The sequence below is a fragment of the Thermobia domestica genome, chromosome 1, assembly GCF_964235325.1.
Source record: "Thermobia domestica chromosome 1, izTheDome1.hap1.1, whole genome shotgun sequence".
In the NCBI taxonomy this organism is placed as follows: domain Eukaryota; kingdom Metazoa; phylum Arthropoda; class Insecta; order Zygentoma; family Lepismatidae; genus Thermobia; species Thermobia domestica.
In genome coordinates, this window is record NC_137454.1 from 160,837,309 (window position 1) to 160,862,715 (window position 25,407).

Here is a 25,407-nt window from a genome sequence, read left to right on the forward strand (position 1 = left end):
ACTTTTATCTTTTACACTTCACAATGAATTACTTGAATGTAATAATCCCATTATAAATAATATACTTACGGATAATCAGGGGCATTAACTTCTTCACAAGTTGCTTCAAAGTCAATAATGACATAAAACGGAAGAAGCCGATTCAGCTGAGCCCCAGTATGGCACAGCTTTTGCCTCCTGTAGTGCGATTTCAACCGTTTTCTTAGGACTTCCTGATTCCCTTCTGTGTTCAGCTTCAACTTCTCCAAACTGTCAACCAATTCCTTTAACTTCATGCGATTAATCTTTCCATTCATAATAGACAATTCCTTGTAAACAGCATCACTATAGGCACAGCCATCATCGTGTTGTTTCTGAAACAAACAGAGAATAAATACATAATTATGCTTTTATGGAAAACTTTTGCATATACCAAGGAAATTCAATTTGATCTGACCAGGGTTTTATTTATTTATTATTTAAGACAACGAGAGATCATGCCAATTCCCTTATTTCCACTCTCCTTATACAACAGTGGAACATTTCTAAAAACAAATTTAAACAATGACATGGTTTTGTTTCCTACATTCTTTGTACTTACCATAATTTAGAGATAAATAGGAAGTATTCCAAGCAGCAGTGCTACATTACAGGCAAAGGAAAATATGAAACTGAATTCGAACCTTTCCCTCTCATTAAGCATTGGCGATTGACACTGTAGCTTTTCCTGAAAGAAACTATTATAACTCTTTGTTTCACTCATTCTCAGAAAGCGACATTGCCAGGTCCTCCAAACATTTCTCGAACGTTCTCAAGTTTCTATTTATTATTAAATGTATGATATTGAACATTCCAAAGATTATTAACAACATATCAAATAAATAATAATAATAATCATAAACTAAAAGAAATACACTTGACTGAAGGCACAGTTGGTCCAGTAATAGAGTGATCACCTTTGGTGAGAGTGGTCCCTGGTTCGACCCAAGTCATGTGAGTTTCTGGTGGATAATATTGTTTCCATGGGTTTTCTCAAAGTTTTCCCTTTCCTACACCCACATTCAGTCAATCCTTCATAATCATTCAATTTCAAGTATCATCCATCTTTAGTCTACAGGGCACAACCAAAGGACGCAAAACTAACGATTTGATATCAATATGTCAGACAGAGTACTGTTCTCGATATGGAACCAGGCATTTAAAGATTGCACGAACAACTCGTTCACGGTTTCAAAAATGAATGACATATTTTGTAATGAAGAAGATACAAATATTTCTGTGCCAATTAAATCAATAATATATAGTTTATCTCCTACTGTAACCTACACCTGAACTCAACTATTCTTTGCTATCTGTGTCATCTATCTTGCTTAAGAAATAAGTGTCTGTCTCTTTGAGAATCACAAACAACACATTCCCACTCTGTTTTCCTGTGTGGTTCACGCAACTCTAAAGCTATATATTCCACATATCCCGCGAAGTTTTGCACATACTATCGCTTCGTGATGGAGTCATATTTCATTTGTGAGCACATCCATGTCAGATCCATGAGGTTCAAGAGCCCAATGATATAGGGAGAATCGCGAAATTTCATGGTCAAAATTAGCGTGATTTCGTTAATGACAAACTCTATTCTGACATTAGTTTCCTTTTTTTTTTTTTTTTTTTTTTTTTTTTCAGTCCAAGCAATGTAAAAATAGTGGCAATCAGATTGAATTTTCACGTTATGTCGCACTATGAACCTAATACTGCAATTTTCTTTTGTGGATTTACTCGGTACCATAACCTGTAACGTAGAGCGATAACTTGCATTATCGACTAATTAAATCAAAAAGTTAGAATATTTTTCATGAATTTATTTGCACACCAGTCTTGAATATCCTTCTGTCAATTCCTTCTGTCATCTTAATCGGCTTTCCAGTAATTTATATTTCTTGCTGCAAGAAATAATCAATTTGGAATCTAGCTCTTATTACCATTGACAAACGGCACCATTACTCGTTTTTCGTGAGAAGCAAAGGAAGTACAAGTTCTATGCTCGGAATCTTGCAAGCTTTCTCCACGTCATGTAACGGACATTTTTTTTTTTTTTTAATTCTATAGCCGTTCTGTTTTTACTATTAGCACATACGAAATACTTGTTTCTGTTGTAATTACTTCAAGTTTTACGTTACCAATAATACTTTAACATGAAAGCTCATCACATCTGTGTTATTAGGTATTTTAATTTCTATTAAATAGCTGTACTGTGATTCCTTTCTTTTAACCATATATATATGTATACTTACAGATTTCTGAAGGAATATAATAAGACAATGACAATTTCTTAACATTTTGATTGCATGACATATTTATGTATAATAAAATATGATTTATTAACTGCACTCAAAATAATTATAAATCAGAGCGTATTACCCATGATACCCTTCTAGTCAATCCGGAACCAGAGCTGTTTGACTGAAATATGAAAATAAGTTACTAAAGCTGAATATTGTGACTTAATATATTGGTTATTCGTGATTGTTCTCTATAAAGCTAATTTACAAATTGAAAGGAAATAGATACCAGAGTTTCTTCCTTTCTTTAAGAGCAGTAATACATCGATTTACAGAAGAACAATTACATACAGAATTATTACGTATCTGTAATATTTACATTTCCAGTGAAGCCAAAGGAAAGTCAAAGTTTATTTATTTATTTATTTTTTAAAAGAATATAGTAAAAGCAACAAAGTGCATTGTAATATAATCAGATATTTCATTGTGATTTCCATTTGTTAATTAAAGGAGCTCAAGAATGAAACACAATATGAAACAAAACATATTACCCATGATACCTTTCTAGTGCGTCCGGAAGCAGAACTGTTTGACTGAAATATGAAAATGATTCATTAAATCTCTGTTTTCCGATTCCACTACATTTACGTATAGCCTATCTTTCTTCCAGTATTATTATTATTATTATTATTATTATTATTATTATTATCCTTAAAAAAGCACATAAGATTGGATTTCTGACAAGGAAGGGTACAGGGGAAAAACACGTTAAGTCCATTTCGTAAATTTTTCAGGGGAGCAGTTTTAAAGCATGGACAAAGCGGGTTCTTCCTTATATGGGATTTCTTTAATCGTTTAGAAAATAGGATTAAGCTGTTACTTTCGCAGTGTTGTTATACTACTGGTAACATGCCGCCTTTAGCTGTCTGAAGGGACAAATATCTCAAAATTATGTAATTTGGACTTAGCATGTTTTTCCCTTGTACCCTCTATTTGTTTAATAGAAAATACGATTTTCCCCTATTCCTGGCAAGTTATGTATCCGACATATAGGAAATCGACATAAATATATTCCTTCTGACGCTGCATAAGACCCTAATTGTATTATTGTTATATGATCAATATAGTCTCTATGACTTTGATATATAAAAGAAAGAAGTCTTTGTGTCATGAACAAAGAGGCAAAACTGGACACACGCTTGAATCCTTTTTTAGTGTTGATCACCTACATGTGTACCCATTTGGAACAAACCAGATTAAAAAAAAATCTTTAATGGTTTCTTTCCAATCTTTCCCCTCATCCACTACATATTCAGGAATGTGACAGACACAATGTATTGACGTAAACAATGTGTTTACTCAAGGAATCTCGTTTCTACAATAGATTATCCTACAAAAAAATCCTCGAATTTTTTTTAAACAAAGGAAGTCACGATTTTCTCCCTAGTAATTTAATACACGCAAACTTTTTGGACCTCACAACACAAAAAATAAAATGCATATGTTAACAACAAAATAAAACCAAAAACCTAGGCCTTTATACAGAAATATGGATAACAATAATACGATATAAAATCATTTAGATCAAGGAAAATTTATTCAGTCAACTAGAAATATAAACCATTAAGTGAAAGCGTCTTAAAGATTAATTGTACTTGAAATACAATACAAATCAAAACGTATTACTCTTCTAGCTAATCCGGAAGCAGAGTTGTTTGACTGAAATATGAAAAAGCTCAATAAAGCAGTGTATTATGATTTTTGTATCAGCTAATCACAACTGTTTTCCATGTTCTTAAAGCTAATTTATAAATCGAAACGAACTAAATACCATACGTTATTTCTTCCTTTTTTTCTTTTTTGAAAAGGAAGAGCTGCAATATATCGATATACAAAAGAAAATTGGATTTCGTCTCATAAACATATGTAACGTTAATATGCAGAATGAAGGCAAAGGAATGTCAAAGTTTAATTTATTTGTAAATAATAATAAAAGCACAGATACGAGTTGTAAGCACTTAAGATTGTGATATAATTACATATTTCATTGTGGTTTACTTTTTACAATTAAATGTGCTTAAGAATAAAACAGGAACATATTACCCATGATACTCTTCTATTGAATCCAGAATCAGAACAGTCTGACTGAAATATGAAAATGATTCACTAAATCCGTATACTCAGAATCCCACTGCATTTACATACAACTAAAGGACGACATACAACAAAATTAGGTGATCTATACAACCTAGAAAGTTGTAGAGACAAGTGACGCATACATAATGTTGTTTGTTCAAAAAATCTCAGTGTTCCACTTCTATTTTATAGGAAAACCATATAAAAAATAGCTTATTAAATATCAAGTTACACAAACAACTGTGATGGTAAACAATACCACAGAGTTGATCGAAATAATACAGAATTAAAACGATATTCGTCCTGGTACAACGATAGGTCAACTGATAGATGCAGATTGGTAGTTTCAAGGTAGATAAATAACAACAACACAGCACAATTAAGAAAAGCTGTAAACCGTAGAATCAAGAGCGGTATACTTTGATGCCGAACGCCTTGTTTCATGCTTATTATTTTCACTGCTCCCAGATTTAATCATGTCTAAATAGCCTTCGTGCACGAGGACAAGGTTCGATTTTCGATTAGAGCTTTTATAATTTAAATTTTATATTAAGCTGTAGGTTCACGTTTCATTTAGTGCAGACGGTGAAAAGGAATTCAAACTCACGCCAAAATTAAATTAAAATAAAATAAATAATTGTCCCTGTAGTTATTGGTTACCAGTATGCGCAGTTCTAGGTTCGATCAGCAATAAGGGAAAAAATATTGATACTACACTGAGTAGTATATTTTCCACTGTACGTAGTAGGTCCCCGTCCTCATCACTTCATAGCTGCATATGTTCTTTGTCTGACTGACTTTTAACTGTTTTAATATTTTTTAGTTTAGTAATGTCCAATTAGATTCCGTATGTAGCTTAGTTGATTAGTTTGGAGTTTAGTGTTCTTTTCAGATACTGCATAAAACGTGGACCTACAGCTTGACGTAGAATTCGGATCACAAACTCCACATGGAATCGAACTCGGATCTCCTGCATTAATGCAATAACACTAAGTCTGTGTGTGCAACTACAAGTGTTCCCGAACAAGCCACAAGGTAAATACAAATTTTCACGTTTCATATGTCACTGACAATATGTTAATACTCCAACTACTTAAAGTGTATTGCATCTGATGTATTAAAAATTATATACTTTTTATACAACCATATGTAATTCGTTTCTTTTACCAATTATATTAGGCACCCAAAACAATTCTGTCAGATTCCATGTGCAGGCACTCCATGAAGTCCCTGTACTTTTCGTTTCGATGTTAAATAAATTACTAAATAATAATTACAAAGGTAACGCGTTAGTGAGTGTTTCCTCTTCTATTCAGCTGATAACGTCACAGAAAGACAGGGACGTTAGTCAAGACAGATTCAAACATTGGAATCCCAAACAGCGATATGCGAGTCTGTATGCTATACGAGTTTAAACCAGGAGAAAACACTAGTGAAGCAGGAATCAAATTAAGCTAGACATTCGGTAGGAATGTAGTAAATGAGCAGTTAGTACACATATAGTTAAACAAATAAGAAGGTGATGAAACCTTTCAGGATGTTCCATACGCTATAGATGGAGTATTCAAGGCAGCTATTGAGATGTATAATGGACAAACATGTGGCATTAAGAAAAACATTCAAATGTAGTACAGAAACCATTTGTCAACAGCTTCAGCAGCTTGAACTGTACAAAGTGAGACGATGGGTCTAATGAGTTGACTAGACAGTGTCAGAAGCAAATATGTGTTTGTTGTCTCGTCACGAAAAAATGTTTGTGGATAGTGAATGACGTGATACTTCACGGCACTGACATTGTTGGTTGGCACTTTACCAATCCACTTTAAAAACAAGTAACACTGTCACGTGCACACATCATCAGAGGTTTGGTTTGTATGAGGTGATATTTTCCTAATTAATATTGAAACCGTGGTGTATTTCTACCACTTCTGGTTTTAGTACAGAGATTAGAATGGGGATGAAATACATTACTGGGACCTTAATTAATTACAGAAAACCGCTTCCCGTTATTTATTTATAGCGACCAACGTTAAAACCGGAAGTGGTTGATTTCGGTTTGAACAAAGTTTTAACAGACAAGATGGTAATTATTTTAGAATGTTAAATCGATTCCCCCCCCTAATAAAAGCTCGTTTCTCTTATAGTTTTTCCTCTATACAGGGTGTTTCAAAACAGCACTGACAACGCTTGGGAGGTGATTCCTGATATCAAGATAAGACAAAAAGTATAGACCAACCTGGATGCAAAAATGCTTAATTTTGGAGTTACAAACTGCCCTAAACATGAAAAAATGATTTTTAAACGTCCATAGCTACAAAAGCATGGGGCCTGCCATAGTTGGGTCAAGACTTCACTTAGGAATAATAAGTGCTCTATCCAAATAGCCATGTTTTAGTTTTCTGCGGTACTTTCGCAACAATTTTTATAAATGTACTTGGTGAGTACTTCAATTTATATGCCCGTAGCCAAACTCCCTCTATAAAAATTGGTGCGTGAGTACCTTACGATTCTGAAACATGGATTTTTGGATAGGGCACATATTAGTTCCTAAGTGAAGTCTTGACCCTACCACAGTAGGTCCCATAGTTATGGACCTTTAAAGTTCATTTTTTCGTTTTCGGCAGCCTATGAATCCGAAAGGAAGTATTTGTGCACCCAGGTTGGTCTATTTGAGGGATAACGTGGATACGAAAATTCTGGCTAGGTCAGAGAAATACAGCTTCTGTACTGAGTACATTATCATTGAATGTAGTTTGTGGAATTAAAAAAAAACCTAATCTGTTCGGTGTACAGACCGCCGAAAGCAAATTTTAAAAAATTTCAAAGATGAAATAGTGCAATACTTGCCCTTTTATTATTACTATATAAGAAAGAAAAAAAGTTTAGTTCTCGGTGATTTTAACTTTAACATGCTAAAGTCGAACAGTGAAAGTGAAACATTTCATAATGTTTTATCTGGCCTTAACCTGACAATGTGCGCTCTAAATCCCACTTTCCATACTGCTACATCACATTCACTACTCGATCTCATCTTAACTAATAATCCGCAAAAAACTGTTCACTATGGGCAATTACCAATTCCAGGTATATCTTACCACGATTTAGTGTTCGCCTGTTACTCTATATACATACTCAGAAGAGACAGTGAAAATTTATTTCGTACACAAACTTGAATAAAATAAATGAAGCTACCCTTTTCTTTGATGTGGCAAATATTCCTTGGTAGGTAATCTAAAATTCTTCGTCTATAGACGAACAACTTAATTTCTTTAATACCGCGATATTAACACTCCTAGATAAGCATGCTCCACTCATTAAACGCAAAGTGTCGCTACCTTCTTCACCGTGAATAACTAAAGAAATTCTATATTTAATGGCTAAACGCGATTCCTCTTATAGACAATACACGAAATCTCAAAGATAATCCAGTACAGGCTGACGACTATTTTAAAAATATATAGCTGTATTGTCTAGCAATTTGTAACTGTAGCCGATACTACTACTGCACTGCATAATCTCACTCATGGTGTCTCTCAAGGAAGCGTCCTTGGCCTCTTGCCCTCTCTTATTTTGTCTGTACATTAACGACTTTCCTTCTGTCTTACAATACTGTAAATATCACCTATACACAGATGATTTTCAAATCTATATCTGAAGCCAACTCGAAAACTTAGACAATTCAATAAATGAATGATGATTTGCATCGCATTTACTTGTGGTCAAATGAAAATCGGTTAACCATAAATCCACTTTCATCGAAGTGCATTTGCCTCTCCTCTAAACGACTTATACAAATGCACCGTTCGAACATACCAACAGTACAGATAAATGGAACAATTATCCGTTTTCTGAAACTGTTACAAATCTCGGGGTAATAACAGATCAATTTCTTGAGTGGAAACCTCACATTAATGCTGTATGTAAGAAAGCGTTCTGGTCTTTGCATCCACTCACTAGACTCTACCCACTGAAACAAAGCTACTACTTGTAAAGTCTCTAATATTTCATCACCTTGAATATTGTGATGTAGATCTATCAGACTTAAATGAAGAATTAGCGCATTGTTTGCAACGTATCCAAAATGCCTGTATACGGTTTGCTTGTAATCTCAAATGATCAAATCATTTAACCCCATACTACAGAAAGCTGAGTCTTTTGAAACTTGCCGATAGACGTTATTTGCATCGACTCAGACTTCTCTTTAAGGCTTTGCGATTTAAGCTGGATCGCTAGTCACATTTAGGGTAAAACTTTCTCACTAGATGGCAGAGCACATTGCGACACATGCGATGTTGCCACATGAGTTACGAATAGAAAACGATACGATCACATTTTATACATGCGCACCTGAAGATTATAACAGTTCCAAATAAGAACACGTATGCAGAAACATCTGCAGGATTTTTCTAAGGGCGGGGAATGGGCAAAAGCCAGACATACATTGATATGCATAACGCTTAATGCAAAGCAATTATTATTGAAGCATACTGCATAACTTTGTGGACTACATTAAATAGGCCTATGTTAAATATTCTAATGGGTGTAACCAAATATAATATGCCTGCACGTGTGTTTCTGGATAAAAACGTTTCGAAACAACCAAACACCTTTCGAAAATGCAGGGTAAAGCCATTGTCCCGTTGCCTTCACTGCCCATGGCCTTATCGTTGACAGAGCATATTGCTTTGCTCAATTGTGACATTCATCTAGGAACCGGTTGTTAAAATTGTATTGTCACTTTCATATCCAATTCTTACGGAAACAACAATTTTCTAGTTTTATGATGTGTCAAAAACCTTTAAACCTTTTCTTTTAACATTGAGTGAGTATGAAACACATGAATTTAATTTTTCTACTCAATACACTCTACGCTCAATATAAGTTTCCCATTATTTACAAAGTATCCAAATGCCTCTGAAGATTTTTTTTTTTTTTATGACTGGCTACGCAACCAGCCATATATCATTTGTTGTACCTCTTCATCAGATTTCAATTTTTTCCTCTTTGGTGCCTTTAAGGGATACAAATATGTGATAACCACTGAGGCGAGATTCGGTACGCAAGGAGGATGAAACAAAGATTTTCAATGATCGCAGCCATTGCACAGGTAGTATGAGTCCGAGTACTGTTATGTTGTAGAGGAAATTTGTTTTCAAAAGTCCGTGTTACTTCGTATAGTAGGTTTACGATTTTTTGGAGATCGGAATACAAGCTATTATTGACTATGCGTTCCCTAGGCTCTAATGCTCCAAAATGACACCATTTTGGTCCCAGAAGAAAGTACTAACTTCCCTTAGATGATTGTGTCCGATAATGGATACTGCCTCTATTGCATGCTCGCTTCCTTACTTTCGGGATGAGGGCGTGGTGGCTCAGTGGTAGAGCGTTTACCTCTGGTGCTTGAGGCCTCTAGTTCGATCCCAGCTCGCGACAAGTGAACTTTGTGGTGGACAAACATAGTTTGCGTCGGTTTTCTCGGGGTTTTCTCACTTCCTCCCACTTTCTTCATTCCACCATTTCATTTATTTTTCATAATCACTGTTTCCTTTAGCCTAACCGGCATAACCGTGGGACGTAAAACTTAAAAAATTCATATTTTACTTTCGGAATGTAATAGCGCACCCATATTTCATTCCAAATAACGAATCTCTTCTAAAAGTTTGCGGAGTGGCAAAATCTCGTCACACATCAGCACATCCTGCTTCAGTTCGTCTATCAGCTGGCATGATACCATCCTGGCGCACACATTCCGAAATCTGAGCACAGCCTGGAAACTGTTATAGATTGATCCGTGACTTATGCCAGTGATTGTAGCTGCTTCATCCAGTCACTCTGCATTGCCCCTTATCACAATTTCAATTTACATAGAGCAAAGACGGTAAGTGATAACAAGCATTTATTTGTTGGTATAGATTCAGCGTCCCAAGCATAGGTTTTGTCTGCGTTCCTTATTCTTATGTTGAAACCGCAAGTGGTACACGTATCACTTACGGCCAGAATATTGGATCTATAAGAGCTAGACATAGAGCACTCACTTCTGGTGGGTGAGATTTTTGGCTGGATCCCAGCTTGTACCAAGTTTGCTTTGTGGTGGACAACAGACAAACCATATGTGTGGGTTTCTTCCGGGTTCCTCCCTTTCTTTCATTCAACTATTTCATTCATTATCATCATCACTTTTCCTTCGGAACACAATGATAGGACGTTACAAAAAAAAAAAAAAAAAAAAAAACATTCATGTCTCTCGGTTAAGCCATGAAGGCTAAACGAGACGGTGATGATAAGAATGAATGAAATGGTAGAATGAGAAAAGTAGGAGCACACTGGAAACCTCGAGAAAACCCACATACACATGGTGTTTGCCCACCATAAAGCCCACCTGGCAAAGCTGAGATCGAACCATTGACCCCACATACAAGATGTCAATCTTCTACCACGGAACCACTGCAGCTCCGTAGTAGAAAAAGCATGTGCATTTCTACATAAGTGGTTGCGTTTCTCAACTAAGGATATACATACTTTCTTTTCATTATAGGAAAAATAATCAAGCTTTACGGTTTTATGAATTTTTTAAATACTAACTAGGGAAGGTCGCGAGGTATTACTCTGACATCATATCAATATTATGCTCAGTCGACGCCTTTTTGCATATGAAACATTTAGACAACCGAAGAAATCCTCGATCGCAAGCGTGTTCGAATTATGAGCGTTAAAAGTTCAAAATTGAACAGATTTTGCAGAAAGTTTGAAGAACCATTTCTTGAGATAGACGCTTCAGTTTTGGCATCAAGGAGTTTTCCTGGATGCCCAACACAGTAGTAAGATCAAACCTTACGCATTTTGCAAGATAAGAGCAATTATTTGGAAGGGTGTGAAGGGTAATGGCGTCTAGGGACGCGCACGAGACAAGATTTGAGGCTGTCTCGTCTCGAAAATGTGCTTTAAAAGTAATGTCTCGACTCGAAAAACGTATATTTTTCTATTGGAAGAGCTGTGTCTCGACTCGAATTTTCTCAAGAAAATTCTGTCTCGACTCGACTCGTGCCCATCCCTAATGGGGTCTTAAACCTTGCAAATTCCCCCCATTAGGCATACTGGGTCAATAAGCTAATAAAATGTATTTCGTACCCTATTCGACTGTATTGTTATTCAAATATCACTTTCTGTGTAGCCTCCTTCAAATTGAACCAAAGTATTTGTCTTGGAAACGGTTTGCAAGGCGTGCAAAATTCAATGAAGAACGTCGTGGTATTCACAATTAAACTTGTGATCTATATTGTAGTGTTCTTCCCAGACCCGTATCCATGGGAGGTCTAGGGGGCCGGACTCACCTTAAATTTTTACTGCCGACCTTAAATTTTCACGGTAGGCTTGCAAATGAACAATAATATGGTGATGAACTATAATATGGTTGGATCGCCCCCCTCGCCATCATTTTTGGGCTGGCTATAGGTCTGATTCTTTCCCTTCTGTAGCTAGGAGTGAGATCAATATTTTCGCAAAAAGCTCTGTCACCAATGTGTTGTTTTGTCCGGATCAGTTGTTTAGCAAAAATTTTGCACTGGGCCACACTAAAATATAGTATCATATGTGGAAAACGAAAATCATGTTATTGTTAAAATGAAGTTAAATCAAATAAATTATCTACTAAGGCTGGCATTGAGGGTGAATACGAAAATTAGTTTATACCACCGGTATTTTATTTATTAGTTAGACTCTAATCGTGCGGATATGCGATCCAAACAGCTCGCGCAGCGCCAGACAGGCCTGCCATGGAACTTCTGAGCGGTGCTTCGAACGCTGTCGGCCTATGCTTATGCATGGTAGAATACGGTGTTCTAATACATCATCGCCAGTCATGTACTTAGTTTTCAGCGAATTGGAATGTCGACTGTGGGGAAATATTGGTCAAACTCTAGGAAATATTCTAAGATATTCAATTGACCGAAAAATTTAAAGAAAAAAAATGGTTAGCGGGAATATGCGCTCGAAGTTGTGAACCAGGTGACTTTTATTCTCGAGAAAACCGCTGTTTGCATACATCATCGCTAGCCGATTTTTTGTGTTTTGGTCACATTTCTCCCGGAATACCGTAAAATATTGCCTGAAGTTTGGCCACTAATTTCAAATAATCACCATTAAAATCCGTTGAAAATTATAAAAAATGGCTATGGATGAGATATTGAAACACCGTCTTCCATAATGAATACCATCATGTACATTTGTTTTCTTGGGGTACTCCTGTTTCCTCCCTTCTTCTCATTCCATCAATTCTTCCATCACTATTCACTTGCCTTAATCATCGTTTTTCTTAGCCTAAAGGATATAATCATCGGATGTTAAACTGAAATATTTCATTTTCTCCACAATGCACAGAGGCCGGCTGGGTTGGGAGTCGCGTTCAAGTTAATTACGCGACAAAGTGTTTCGGAGACAAATGTCATTGTTTAATGTTTAGCTGGCCACACAGAAAAGTGACATTTGAATGACAATACTGTTGGTGGAAAATACATTTTATTAGCCTATTGACCCGGTGTGCCAAACAGGATGCAATTTGCAAGTTGTAAGACGCCATTACCCTTCAATCCTTCCTCAATAAGTTCCCTTATCTTGCAAAATACGTATGTTTTGACCTCACCATTTTGTCGAGCACCCAAGAAAACACCCCAGTACCAAAACTGAAGCGTGTATATCAAAAAGCGTGGTTACTTCAAACCTTTTTCAAAATCTTTTCAATTTTGAACTTTCAACGCTCATAATTCGAACAATCTTGCACTCGAGGATTTCTCCGGTCGCCTAATTGTTTCATATGTAAAAAGGAGTCAACTGAGCATAGTGTCAGTATGAAGCCAGACTAACACCCCACGATCTTCCCTAGTAAATGAAATTAATTAGTATTTTCCACTAATGAGATCAGGCAACTATTCGTGTATATATGAAAGCTCAAAAACATATATAAATTATTTTCAAGAATATATAATATTTTACCTAAGCAAAATGAGTTTCAGAAAAATAAATAAAGAAAGAAAAGGAAAGAAGAAAACAGAAAGAACACACATTATATACTTAACGTTCAAAATGATCGTCAAAATAAACTACCTTTGTATTACAAGTATGCATTTACGTAGAAACAAACAGTTAAAAATTGAAAAGCGCTTAGCTATTTCATCAAATTATTCTCCCTTTCTCTTCGCTTCCCTTGGCTGTTCGATCTTTTACTTTGAGTTGGATTCTTTTTTTTTGCATATGATTCCTTCCTTTTCCCCATTTTCCACTTTTATTATTTATAATAGTTTTGTCACAATTCACAGGTTCCGCCTCTGGACTTGAAACGCTAACAAGGAATTATCCTACTACTGTGACTGCAACAGTAGACATGCAAGTTTGGCAACGAAGCATTATGGCGTCCTGCGCAAGTATGAGATTCAGCCGCTAAAACTATTTCCGTAAACATAGAATTATATTTGGATAGAATGTAAAACATAACACGAAAAATGGTCATATAATATCCATATTCCGTAATGAGACAACTACTTATAAAATAATTTATGCTTGTAAGTAAAAATTTCATGAAATTGAGCACAGGAGTAGCAAAATCTAACAGCAAGCGCCATCTTGCGTACTCACCTTAAAACTCATCAAGTTTTCTTATTATATGTTACTTTTTTAGATAACAGAATACATAATCACAGGAAATAGTATCTTATGTTGTAGCTGACGCGTAACTCTATTTTATAGTGCAATATTTATAATATGTGCTATTTCTTTACGAGTTGGTTAAGGCAATTAACTAATGCTTATACTGACTTCCGGGTAGTGATCCACCTTAAACAACCTTCCTACTTATTTCAATGTTTGCAACCACTAAATGCTCGCCACGATCACAATACAAGATTAGGCGTAAATAAATTCCTTTCTCTTTCCCTACATTCGTCAAAATTCTACTCGAATGCGTTCTTTGCATCTACTATCCGTGCATGGAATGACCTCCCATCCAACACAAGGCAATCTCAGACAATCTTAGACAACTGAGTTGTAATTCTGACCCAGAGATAGTATGTAAAAAGATCATGATGGTGGTAGTGATCTAAACATGGTGCCTATGGGATATTCCGAATATCTTACACACAAATTTCAAAAACACACCTAAGGTTCACAATAAATTCTGGTATTAATTTCACTGAACTTCCATGACTGAGTACGTATATCTTCCCTGGCCTGCGACACTGCCAATATGGTTATTTATGGTTAGATTTGGGAAAAAAATATATATATATTTATCCTCTTCCCTCATCTCCATAGCCGACCAACTCTCTATATTTTTTTCAAATACAGTATAAGCTCACTTTCTTACTGTAAATACTTATTACTAATTAAACTTCCTGTATTTGGAATACAATAAAACAATAATGATAGTATTAATATCTCAGTATTTTGAATACAAACACGTAAAAATATCAGGCTTTTCAATAGTAATGAAAAAATATATAGGAAATCACGACGAAAAAATATAGGAGGTTTCGTGAAGCTTGAAAAAGGAACATTTCAATTATCCAATAGGTAGAAATTTAAAAATATCATATGGAAATTACACCAACTGTTATATGAACATGCATTCTACTCTAAATATAACTAAATGGGTAATTATCTCGTTGCAAAATTTTATACGAGTTTCTTAGTGTTTTCTTACGTAGCTCACCAGTACTAAGCAACAACCACAAAGAAAGTGTAAAAAGGATCTGCATAAGAAAATCAGTTTGTAAGTATACGTCTCTAAAATGTAAAATAAAATCTAAAATGAAAACATTCCGCAGCTGGCTCTTTTAAGGTAAGATTTGACTGTGTGTGACATATTCTACAACTGTTTGCCCACATTTAGTGCAAAAAGTATTGATATAAGCCTTTAAACTCACTACTTCATAGAACTTTTTAATGAATATGACGAAACTAGTTTATTCTTTGTTCCATTTTGTACGTATATGAATACTCTTTACGCTAACTGTATATTGTTTGGTGTAATTATCTTTAGACAAGAAGCAGGAAAGGACGAAACACAGAAGTCTCCATTCAACCACCCTACTGTGGAGACAAAAGACCCTCCAACCACCCACGCCTTATTTCCTTATGTTATTTTCACAAGTGGAAGCAGCAATGCAACAAAAATATAGGAGGTTTCGTTAAAATATAGGAGTTTATAGGAAGAGATGCAAATATATAGGAAAAATAGGAGCATTGGAAAGTCTGAAATATGTATCAGGCCTATCTCTGATTATTTAAAACTAATAAACCTAAGCTATTATTTTTTTCTTCTGTGGCATTTGAACTTTTAAAAAATTCCCTGACTCGTCTGTGAAATATAGCAGGTTTCCCTAACGTTCGACATATTTTGAAGCATTTTCCTGACTGATCTTAATTTCCCTGACTTTCAAGGTCAGTATGAACCCTGATACAATATTCACCGTAGTAGACGTGTGACCACAATAAATAGCCACACAAGCTGTTCACACAGATCCTCAGTGTTTATCTACGCTCGTTCTAGACTCTGACGTAATTAGGTAGTCGTTGGTAGATCCCAATTGGATGTTAGTGGCCGTCCTACACTTGCTCGATTGGACTTAGATCCGAAGACCTAACAGGCCACGATAGAAGGCATTGGAAACGTATATTGTCCTGCTAAGAAATATGTATGTGACAAAGTCCAAAGAAAGGTTCGACAACAGTACTGACGACGTTACGAACGTCATATTTTCCTCAATGAAAACCAGAAGCGAGCGACATGAAATGAAATGAAATTTAGATTTAATGTCTCACAGTTATGCCCTTTAGGCTAAAGGAGACAGATGGTTAACTGATGTGAATGACTGTGAAATTAAGTTTTCTTGCTGTCTCACGGGACTCAAACCCGGGACCATGCTCACCAGACACACACGCTAGCTACTAGATCAGTGAGGAAGGCAGGAGCGAGAAGGGTGAATAGTGTATTGACTCACATATTGGAACATCAGAGGCGGATAATAATTCATAACGGATTGGCTTGACACAGAAAAGAACCCAATTAAGATTTTCTATGACGATGAACACCCATTTTCCTTTAAAGGTACAGAGATAGTTATTGGCCGACCAGACAGACAATTTCACCTGTCCAAGCACGAGTGTTAATAGGACAGGTGTACCCATCCAGTCTTCCTTCAACTGACCAATATAATATGAACAGTTGCAATTCTCACAAATTTTATCGAACGTTTAATGTTAACAAAAATTCAGCAATTTTTTTCCACTTCGATTTGTCGTCTAGCATGTTTGATTTTTGAGCACTTTATATGTTGAAATATCTTATGGACTAATAAATTCAATTTATTTGTTTCAAAAATAAAAGTAATTAGAAACAACGATAAAAGACAATTCTTATTCCGCAATAAATATTGACAACACGGAACTTAGATTATGCGAGGAACGTTTTGCCTATTAGATTAAACATGCATATACACCACACACAATATGAAGAAAGGTCTGAATATTATTTAGAACAAACAATAATATTCGGATCATGATTCTCGAGCTATAATCTTCCATTTCGCTCAGAAATGTGCACGCTGAAATGGAGCCACAAAAGAACAAATTTTATATATATATATATATATATATATATATATATATATATATATATATATATTGTAATTTTAATTAGTCTTAGCACAATAAATCATAATTATACGAGGAATACATTATAACACACTGTAAGCTCAAAGTATACAGTATTGTCGCTAATAATTAAGAATACAATTTATCATTAAATGAAAAATGAAAAAATGAAATTTTTCAGTTTTACTTCTCACAGTAATACTGTGTGGACTAAAGGAAAAGATGAGAATGAATGAAATGGAGGAATGAACAAACGGGAGAACTCCGAGAAAAGCCATGCACACAGTGTTTGCCCTCTAGAAAACCACTTAGCGCATGCTGGGATTGAAATAGGGACCCCACGTACAAGAGGTGTATGGATGCAGGAGGATCGTACTTTGAATGATCCAAGGTAAGAAACTTTCTGTTTACTCTTTTTTCTACAGCTTCAGTCTAATTTCAAATAACCGCATAACCAAGAAATTTCTGTCACTTTTTGTGGAGGTCTGTTCAATTGGCCTTCACACCGTGAGTTGAATAGGAATGTAGATAAGATGAAGGTCAGTTGTTGGTGTGGGTATATCCAACATACTACCTGGATGTGGCAGTTCAGTTACAACGTGAACTTGGGCAAGGACAGAGTGAGCATGGGTCCTCCACAGAGCATCATAAGGGCGTGTATACTGTACGAGTTCAAACTGGGTCAAACACCACTGCAGCGTGGCAGAAAATATACCAAGCATTTGGTGAGGGTGTCGTGACTACGAGGACAGTGCAGCGATGGTTTAACAAGTTTAAGGACGGTGACGAAATACTCGAAGACGCACTACGTGCCGGAAGACCAACACATGTACAAAATGAAGATCTTCAGGCAGCAATTGAGGCGAACAGTGACCACACATGTGAGGAACTGAGACTACAATTCAACGTGAGTGGAGAAACCATTCGGCAGCACCTTCATCAACTTGGGAAACACTACAAGTTGGATCAATGGGTCCCACATGATTTGACTCCGGGCCAGAAGGCAACTCGAGCAGACCATCTGTGTTTCTTTGCTGTCTCGTCTGAGGAAGGAGCAATTTCTGGACAGGCTGTTGACATATGATGTGAAGTGAGTCCTATACGAAGCTCCACAACTCCGTCATCATTGGTTAGCATCACATGAACCGGTTCCAACACAGCCGAAACCAGCACTATACCAGTAGAAGGTTTTCCTGTGTGTTTGGTGGACTGCTCGCAGCATCGTGCGTCGGGAACTGCTACCAGCTGATCAGACCATCCATGCAACTGTGTACTGTCAGCAGTTGAGCCGTGTTCAAGAAAAAAGACACAACTCTGGAGCCAGCACTTCTGAATCGCAAAGGGGTCCTCCTGTTACAGAACAACGCTAAGCCCTACGTGGCTAGGATGACCCGGGACACCACTCTACGCCTTGGATGGGAAACACTATTGCATCCGTCATACTCCCCGGACACTGTACCGTCCGATTATCACCTTTTCCATTCCTTGGACAATCACCTTAGAGGACGCCAGTTCAAATCCGTAGTAAAGGTGCAAAATGCAACTAATACCTTCTTCGCTTTACGGCCCACCAATTTCTACCGCGACGGAATCCATGGCATTCCAGAATGTTGGCAGAAGGTCGTCGATGCTGATGGGGACTATTTTTGATCTTCCAGTTACGTCTTAGGTGGCATATCAATGTTCGAAGGTGGTGGGTAAAAAAGCGACAGAACCTTCTTGGTTACTTATATATCTTCTTGTTCACCTCAACCATAGGTTGGTGGACAACATGGGAATTTGTCCAATCGGAGTGCCGAATAAGTTGGCCAAGCATGCTGTTTCATCTTTTTTCTATTATCTTCATGATCTGTCGTCCTTCATTAGGTTTCTTTAGTATGTCTTCGTTCCTTTTCCTTTCGGTCCATGATATGCGCAGCATTCTGGGCCAACACCACATTTCAAATGCTTCCAGTTTGGATATTTAAGTTTTTCTCAATGTCCACGTCTCTGACCCGTAAAGCGCTACGCTCCATACCAAGGTCTTAACAAATCGTTTTCGAACGTTCAACGACACATTTCTTGATGTTAGCAGTCCTCTTTCTATGGAATGCTTGTTTAGCCTGTGCTATTCTGGAACTTACGTCTTTTTCACTTCTTCCATCCGAGGATATTAGATTTCCTAAATCGAGGAACGTCTTAACGTATTCGATTTTCTCTTCCTCTAGCCATATATATATGCAATTATTTACAGATTATCATTTACCCTTGGAACTTCAGAATTAGGGGATGGAAAGTTGAAACGATAACTAAGATGACGTTCCTGAAACTTGAAAGAAAACAGCACAGGATTTCTAGATAACGATAACGTGACTATTATTATTATTGGACACTTTGCATTTCAAGTTATCAGCGTATATTAATGACTCTAAACATTAACTGAAATGTAAGTAACTGAATTAATTAGGATAAATTTGGATTAAACGCTTCTAACAAATTTTAATAAACACAGACACAGATCTTAATGTTTTCCATATTCACTGTTAACCAAATAAACTTTTAGTTCTAATACAAATGTTCTTTCCTTAGTTACAACATTTGAACTTATATGATTTCGTTGAACATTATAAATATTTATTGATAAATCAAATTTTGTCATAACATATCTATTCGTACCTATTAATTAATTGTTAGGTAACTATTATTATCTTTAACCTAAAGGGCTTTTTAATTTCAAAATCGTAGAAGAAACTTAATAAAATTAATTTTAAATAGCAGACGCAAGCAAACAGAGTTTATGCTATAAACTTAAGTTTTGAGCACAGACACATCTTTGAAACTTCAATTTCTTACATATACATACAAAAGTAATAACTTGTAAGACATGTCAACTTAAATAAAGAAAAAATTCTGTCTAATAAACCACTGCCATTAAATATTTTGCCATGAAACAGTAGAATATGTCTGATAGTAATTTTGAAATGAAGAAACAATTTATCGAATGCTGCAATAAAGTTAGTAAAATAGTAACTTTTACTGTTAAAAAATGTATGTTAACAGAAAAAAGAAACCTAACAGTAATTGATAAAACATCGTATGCTCTGAGTACATGACTGAAAGATTTTCGCTATATTTCTATATTCCACTTGTATAACACCTGTTTTGTACTGAAATTATATTGATATTTCTTCTATCTAGAAAACAATAATGAAAATAAAAAAATAACAATTTACCTTTGGAGGATCCGAGGTTAACAAAAGAAATTTATAATTATGTATACAACAGTGTGCCTGCAATTTAATAACATAATCTTGTTACTCAACAGAGAATATTCAATGCTAAAAACTGTGCTGCTTCCAATAATAACGTTAGAAAATTCTAAAGTTATTATTTAACACAATATTATAAGTTTTGTGAAAATATATTTTTCTATAATATCTTATATCGAATGGTTAAGAAGCCATTCTTTATTATTTCTTTATTTGTTAACTGATTTCAGGATTTATTATTACGAGGGGGAGTCAAATGAAAACCATAATTATTATTTTTTTTTAATATTATTTATTGGTCACACAGGGTACAGAAGTAAATCACTTTTCAACATAGTCCCCTCCTCGTTCAATGCAAGTCCGCCAGCGCTCCGGAAGAGCCTGAATAACTGCAGAAAAAAAGTCTTTGGGGCGACGGCGCAACCACTCGTGCACCGCGTTGCGTGCCTCTTCATCGGAGTGGAACTTCCTGCCGCTGCAATTTCGTCTATTGTCACACGGCGGTTTTCCAAAACGATGGCTTCAACGGCTGCAATGGTCTCTGGAGTCACTACGCGCCGAGCCTGGCCGGGGCGTGGAGCATCGGCCCCAGACGTAACACCATTTGCAAATTTCCGGCACCATTCATAGATTTGTGGCTGTGACAAACACGCATCTCCATACTGAACCTTCATTCGCCTAAAAATGTCAATCGGTTTCACAACTTCACTTCGCAAAAATCGAATCACAGAACACTGCTCCTCGCTGGTGCATGTGGCTAGTGGGGCTGCCATTTTGGAACTGTTGCGCCGGTGTTTGTGCATCTGCCATATGCGGATTTTTATTTCTACTTTTATGGTTTTCAGTTGACTTACCCTCGTATTATTATATGCATAAATTATTTGAAGTAATGTTTGACAACCTCTGTGAAGCTCTACTATTCTTCACACGTATCCTTACCGAATATTTTCGCAGTTAATATAATTTCATACGCTATGCTCATATATGACTTGCATCTGTAATGTTTTTGAATACACTGACGGTTATTTCTTTCAAGTCACCTGCTATCAATAGTTTACTTCGACAATTTTTAATGGTTTATGCACCCAGTGTCTAATGGATTTCAAATGAAATGAAATTTCTATTTTTATGTCCCATGGTTATGCTCTTTAGGGTAAAGGAGACAGATTATCAATGAAAGTGAATGATAATGACAGAATTGGAGGAATGAAGAAGTGGAAGAAAACTGGAGAACTTCGAGAAAACCGATGAATACGATATTGTCCACCACAAACTCACCTGACCTATTATCGAAATAGGGATCCCTAGCTCCAGAAGTGAGCGCTCTACCACTAAAGCCACCGTGATACTCCCCTCTATGGATTTTAAGTTTAGGACTATATTGTAACAAACATTCCTTCATAACGACCTTGTTAACATAGGAACAACTTTTAATATATATACAAACAGGAAGTAGGAATTAGATTTCTGGGCTGTCGGCATCTAAGGCTATTTATCCCGTCACGTATATGAGGGATGACGTCCCTCGGCGAGCTCACTATCTGAGGAAAGGGAAGGAAGGAAGCGGCCTGGGACCATTATGTTAGGTACCATCTCGGCATTTGCCTGGTGTGAGTGAGGGAAACCGAGGAAAAACCTCGCTCAATATTGCTGGCCTGAAAAAGCTGTTACACTTTTTCGACCGAGTGGACATATACAAACATTGAGGACTAGCGTACATTAGGAAACTCGGTAAATAAAGTTCTTGTAATGACTAATGGAAAGAATGGAATAGAATACATACTACCAAATAAAATAGTATTAATCTTTTCTGTATTTTGGAAGAAATAGTGTCTGATATTTCGGTTTCTTTATCGAGAATTCCTTATCAAGAACCCTAACGGCTTAAATACATATGCAACAAGAGGACCTTCACATGCTTAAAGCTCCAACTTCAGTGGAAATCTTAGATTTTATAACCTAGTGACGTACTGTATTTTGGGTGCCCAACCTGTGCCTACCCTCCTTTTTTTGGTCGTAAGTTTAGTGTATGTGCACATAACACCAATAGAGATTTACTCATTACAATTTATTATTATTATTATTTGCAAGTAACTGGGAATATTTGAATCCACTTCCAGACGTTACCCTCATCTTCCCACGTACATGCACTACGGAATACAAGCGAAGTACAATATTGTCATACCGTCTATCCAAATGTACAAATACTGGAATTTTAGTAAATGCCAAAATTCATTGAAACTTATATACAGAAATTTTGGTGTTATCAAGAATTGTAATATAGTAGATTATTGCATTTTTATTTACACAAATTAAAAAAAAAAAAAAAAAAAAAGACATTTTGTTGGGACGAAAAATCCAAAATTTAAAATTTAAAAAGGGAATCTCGCTAGAGAACGGAATACCATTATCTAATTACATCAACAAATACTAAACAGCAAAATTTTGGCTCAAATACCTTTATTCGAATCTGTGATAACGCATACACAGGGTAGCCCACCCCCAAAATACAATAAGTCACTAGATTATAATTTTGTACTAACACAATAACACACTGATCAAGGCTATGTGATAATATGTAAAAAAACAGTATCAGGTAACAGTTTCAACACATTAACTGTGTCTTCATCAGACTTCCACTCCTTCTCTGTGAGAAGGAGTGGAAGTCTGATGAAGACATAGTTAATGTGTTGAAACTGTTACCTGATACTGTTTTTTTTACACATTATCACATAGCCTTGATCAGTGTGTTATAGTGTTTTAGTACAAAATGGAAACAAGGCCTGATAGAATAGTTATTATTATTTTAAATTGACGGTTCCCGTGGAAGCTGAAGTTTTAAGATGCGAAGATCATGTTGGTGCACTTTTCAAGCATCATGATACTTGATAATAGGTTCTTGATCAAGGATCGGAAATACTGGATATTATTTCCTTTGGAATTCAAAATAGGTTGCACTATAATAACGAATGGAGGAAATAACAGATTTTTAACACATCAATTCCTCTATATGTGCGAACTAATTTATATACACAGAGACTTTCGGTGTACCGTGCCGATGCGTTAACCACTACGCTAGCCAATCCGTTCCCTGAACAGCCATACATCCTCTTACCCTTGAAATCAGTATTCTTTCACTCAAACCACATGGCTTGTACCACAATTACCTGTTGTGCTTGGACAATCCAGTGTCCACTTTCTTTAGAACACCTCTGATGGCTGTATTATTATAATAACAAATGGAGGTATTAACCGATTTTTAACACACACCAATTCCTAGCTTAAAACTGGTGGGTGATTCTCACTTCTAGTGCGGGAGACCAGAGTTCAATTCTCGGTGGAAGTAAGTGATTCAGATCCCAGCCTCTAGCATTAGTAATAATAAAAAAAAAAATACTTTAACGTCCCACGTTTTGCCCTTTAGGCTAAAGGAGACTGATGATTAATGACAGTAAATGATTGTGAAATTATTATTATTTTTGTGCTCTCCCAGCAGGACCACGTGCATCAAAGGCACACGCGATAGCCATTAGACCAGGAGAAATTTTCAAAAACGGGGAGTGACATATCCCCTTATTTTTAATAAGGAATTTATATATACCGAGTTTCATCTACTTAATTTCACGGGCTCATGAGATATTGTGGTTTTGGCTGAAATTTTGAATCCCCTCTACTTCCATTAGGATGTGCCCTGTATTCAAAATAATATAATACAAGAAAACCGCTCAAGGTAGGTACTACGTTCCAAAATTCATTTCACACGGTTCTACCGTTTCTCCGTAAAGCGATCACAACAAGATCCTTTTCATTTTTATATAATAACTTACAGCTGAACATTGTTTGTTCGAGCGCACACAAATTCGTTATGCATGATTCCTAAACATTTTTTTTAAAATTGTGTTCTGTTCTGATAATGATCTTTTGATAAACATATTTTACGCCAATTCTGAAAATGTACTAAGAGACACGATTGAAGAAAATAAATTATGAGCACATTAAGTTTATTTCAATCCAAGTTTTGAAGTATATTTTTCGGTGGGTTCTTTCGCGTTTTTATCGTGGGTCCTACCCAAAAACCCTGGGGAATTTTGAGCTGGGGAAAACCCCAACAACCCTGCTTACAGTATTCGCCCATACGATCTCTTTTGGGAGATTCTTCATTTTGAGGCATCATAAGATCAGACACAAAAAGTATGTGTTGACACCTTCAATACAAACAATTTAATACAATCATATGATAAATGGACCAATTTTATCTCACATCAATACCTCTATAGATGCGAACTCAATTACATAGAATAAAATGAAATGAAATCTTTGTTTTACGTCCCTCGGTTATGCGGGTTAAGCTAAAGGAGGCGGTGATGATGAATAATGAATGAAATGGTGGAATGTAAAGTGGGAGGAAACCAATGCACACGGAGTTTGTCCACCACAAAGTTCACTTGGCGGGTGCTGGGATCGAACGAGGGACCACAAGCACCAGAGGTGAACGTTCTACCACTGAGCAACCGCGGCCCCTCAATTACATAGAATGAGTGAAAAATGCATGACTAAACAGAGTATCGAACCTAGGTGTACGATTTACCGTCACGATGCGTTAAGCACTATGCTACTTATTCCGCTCTCTGAACAGTCCATTGTTGAAACTGGTGCGAGAATGTATGATCAGATATTGGACTGAGTAGTGTCGTGGTTAACGTATCGGTACGGTAAGCTGGACACCCGGTTACAATCACGGTCCAGTCGTGTGTTTTTGTATATCGTTACACATTGCACTACTATGCAATGCCAGCCGTATGATAGTTGATATCGACATGAACAATTTTCTAGTACGACATATAAGCTTCCCCCTCTGAACTTAATTTTGCTTTCAGTCAGTCTTTTAAAATACTTTGATTACATTATTTAAGTTGCGTCATTAATGGGCCATTATATATGGTTTAAAGATGGAACTTATCTTCAGCAGTTCTCATCCTTCAACTGTCATCTTTTACGTATATGATCACTTATCACCCTGAAGATGGATAACCCCTTTAACAATATCAATTACTTAGTATTAAATAAACTGTATTAGGTATATGCACATGTAGCAGCGACAACTAGCATAATTCTCTACATCTTGC

General features: G+C 36.2%; 1 protein-coding gene across 2 annotated transcripts in view; it reads right to left on the bottom strand.

Moving 5' to 3' along the window:
• Window positions 1–25,407, bottom strand: part of LOC145690428 (3'-5' exoribonuclease 1-like) — a 45,213-nt gene that overhangs the window by 10,710 nt on the left and 9,096 nt on the right. The window contains exons 3-4 of one of the 2 annotated variants that reach the window (XM_081765296.1): window positions 20,246–20,302; window positions 70–353 (exon numbers count right to left, since the gene is read on the bottom strand). In XM_081765296.1, the coding sequence (XP_081621422.1) occupies window positions 70–353; window positions 20,246–20,302 (341 nt within the window). The remainder of the gene's footprint in view (window positions 1–69; window positions 354–20,245; window positions 20,303–25,407) is intronic. The other variant, XM_081765305.1, reaches the window with a different exon arrangement.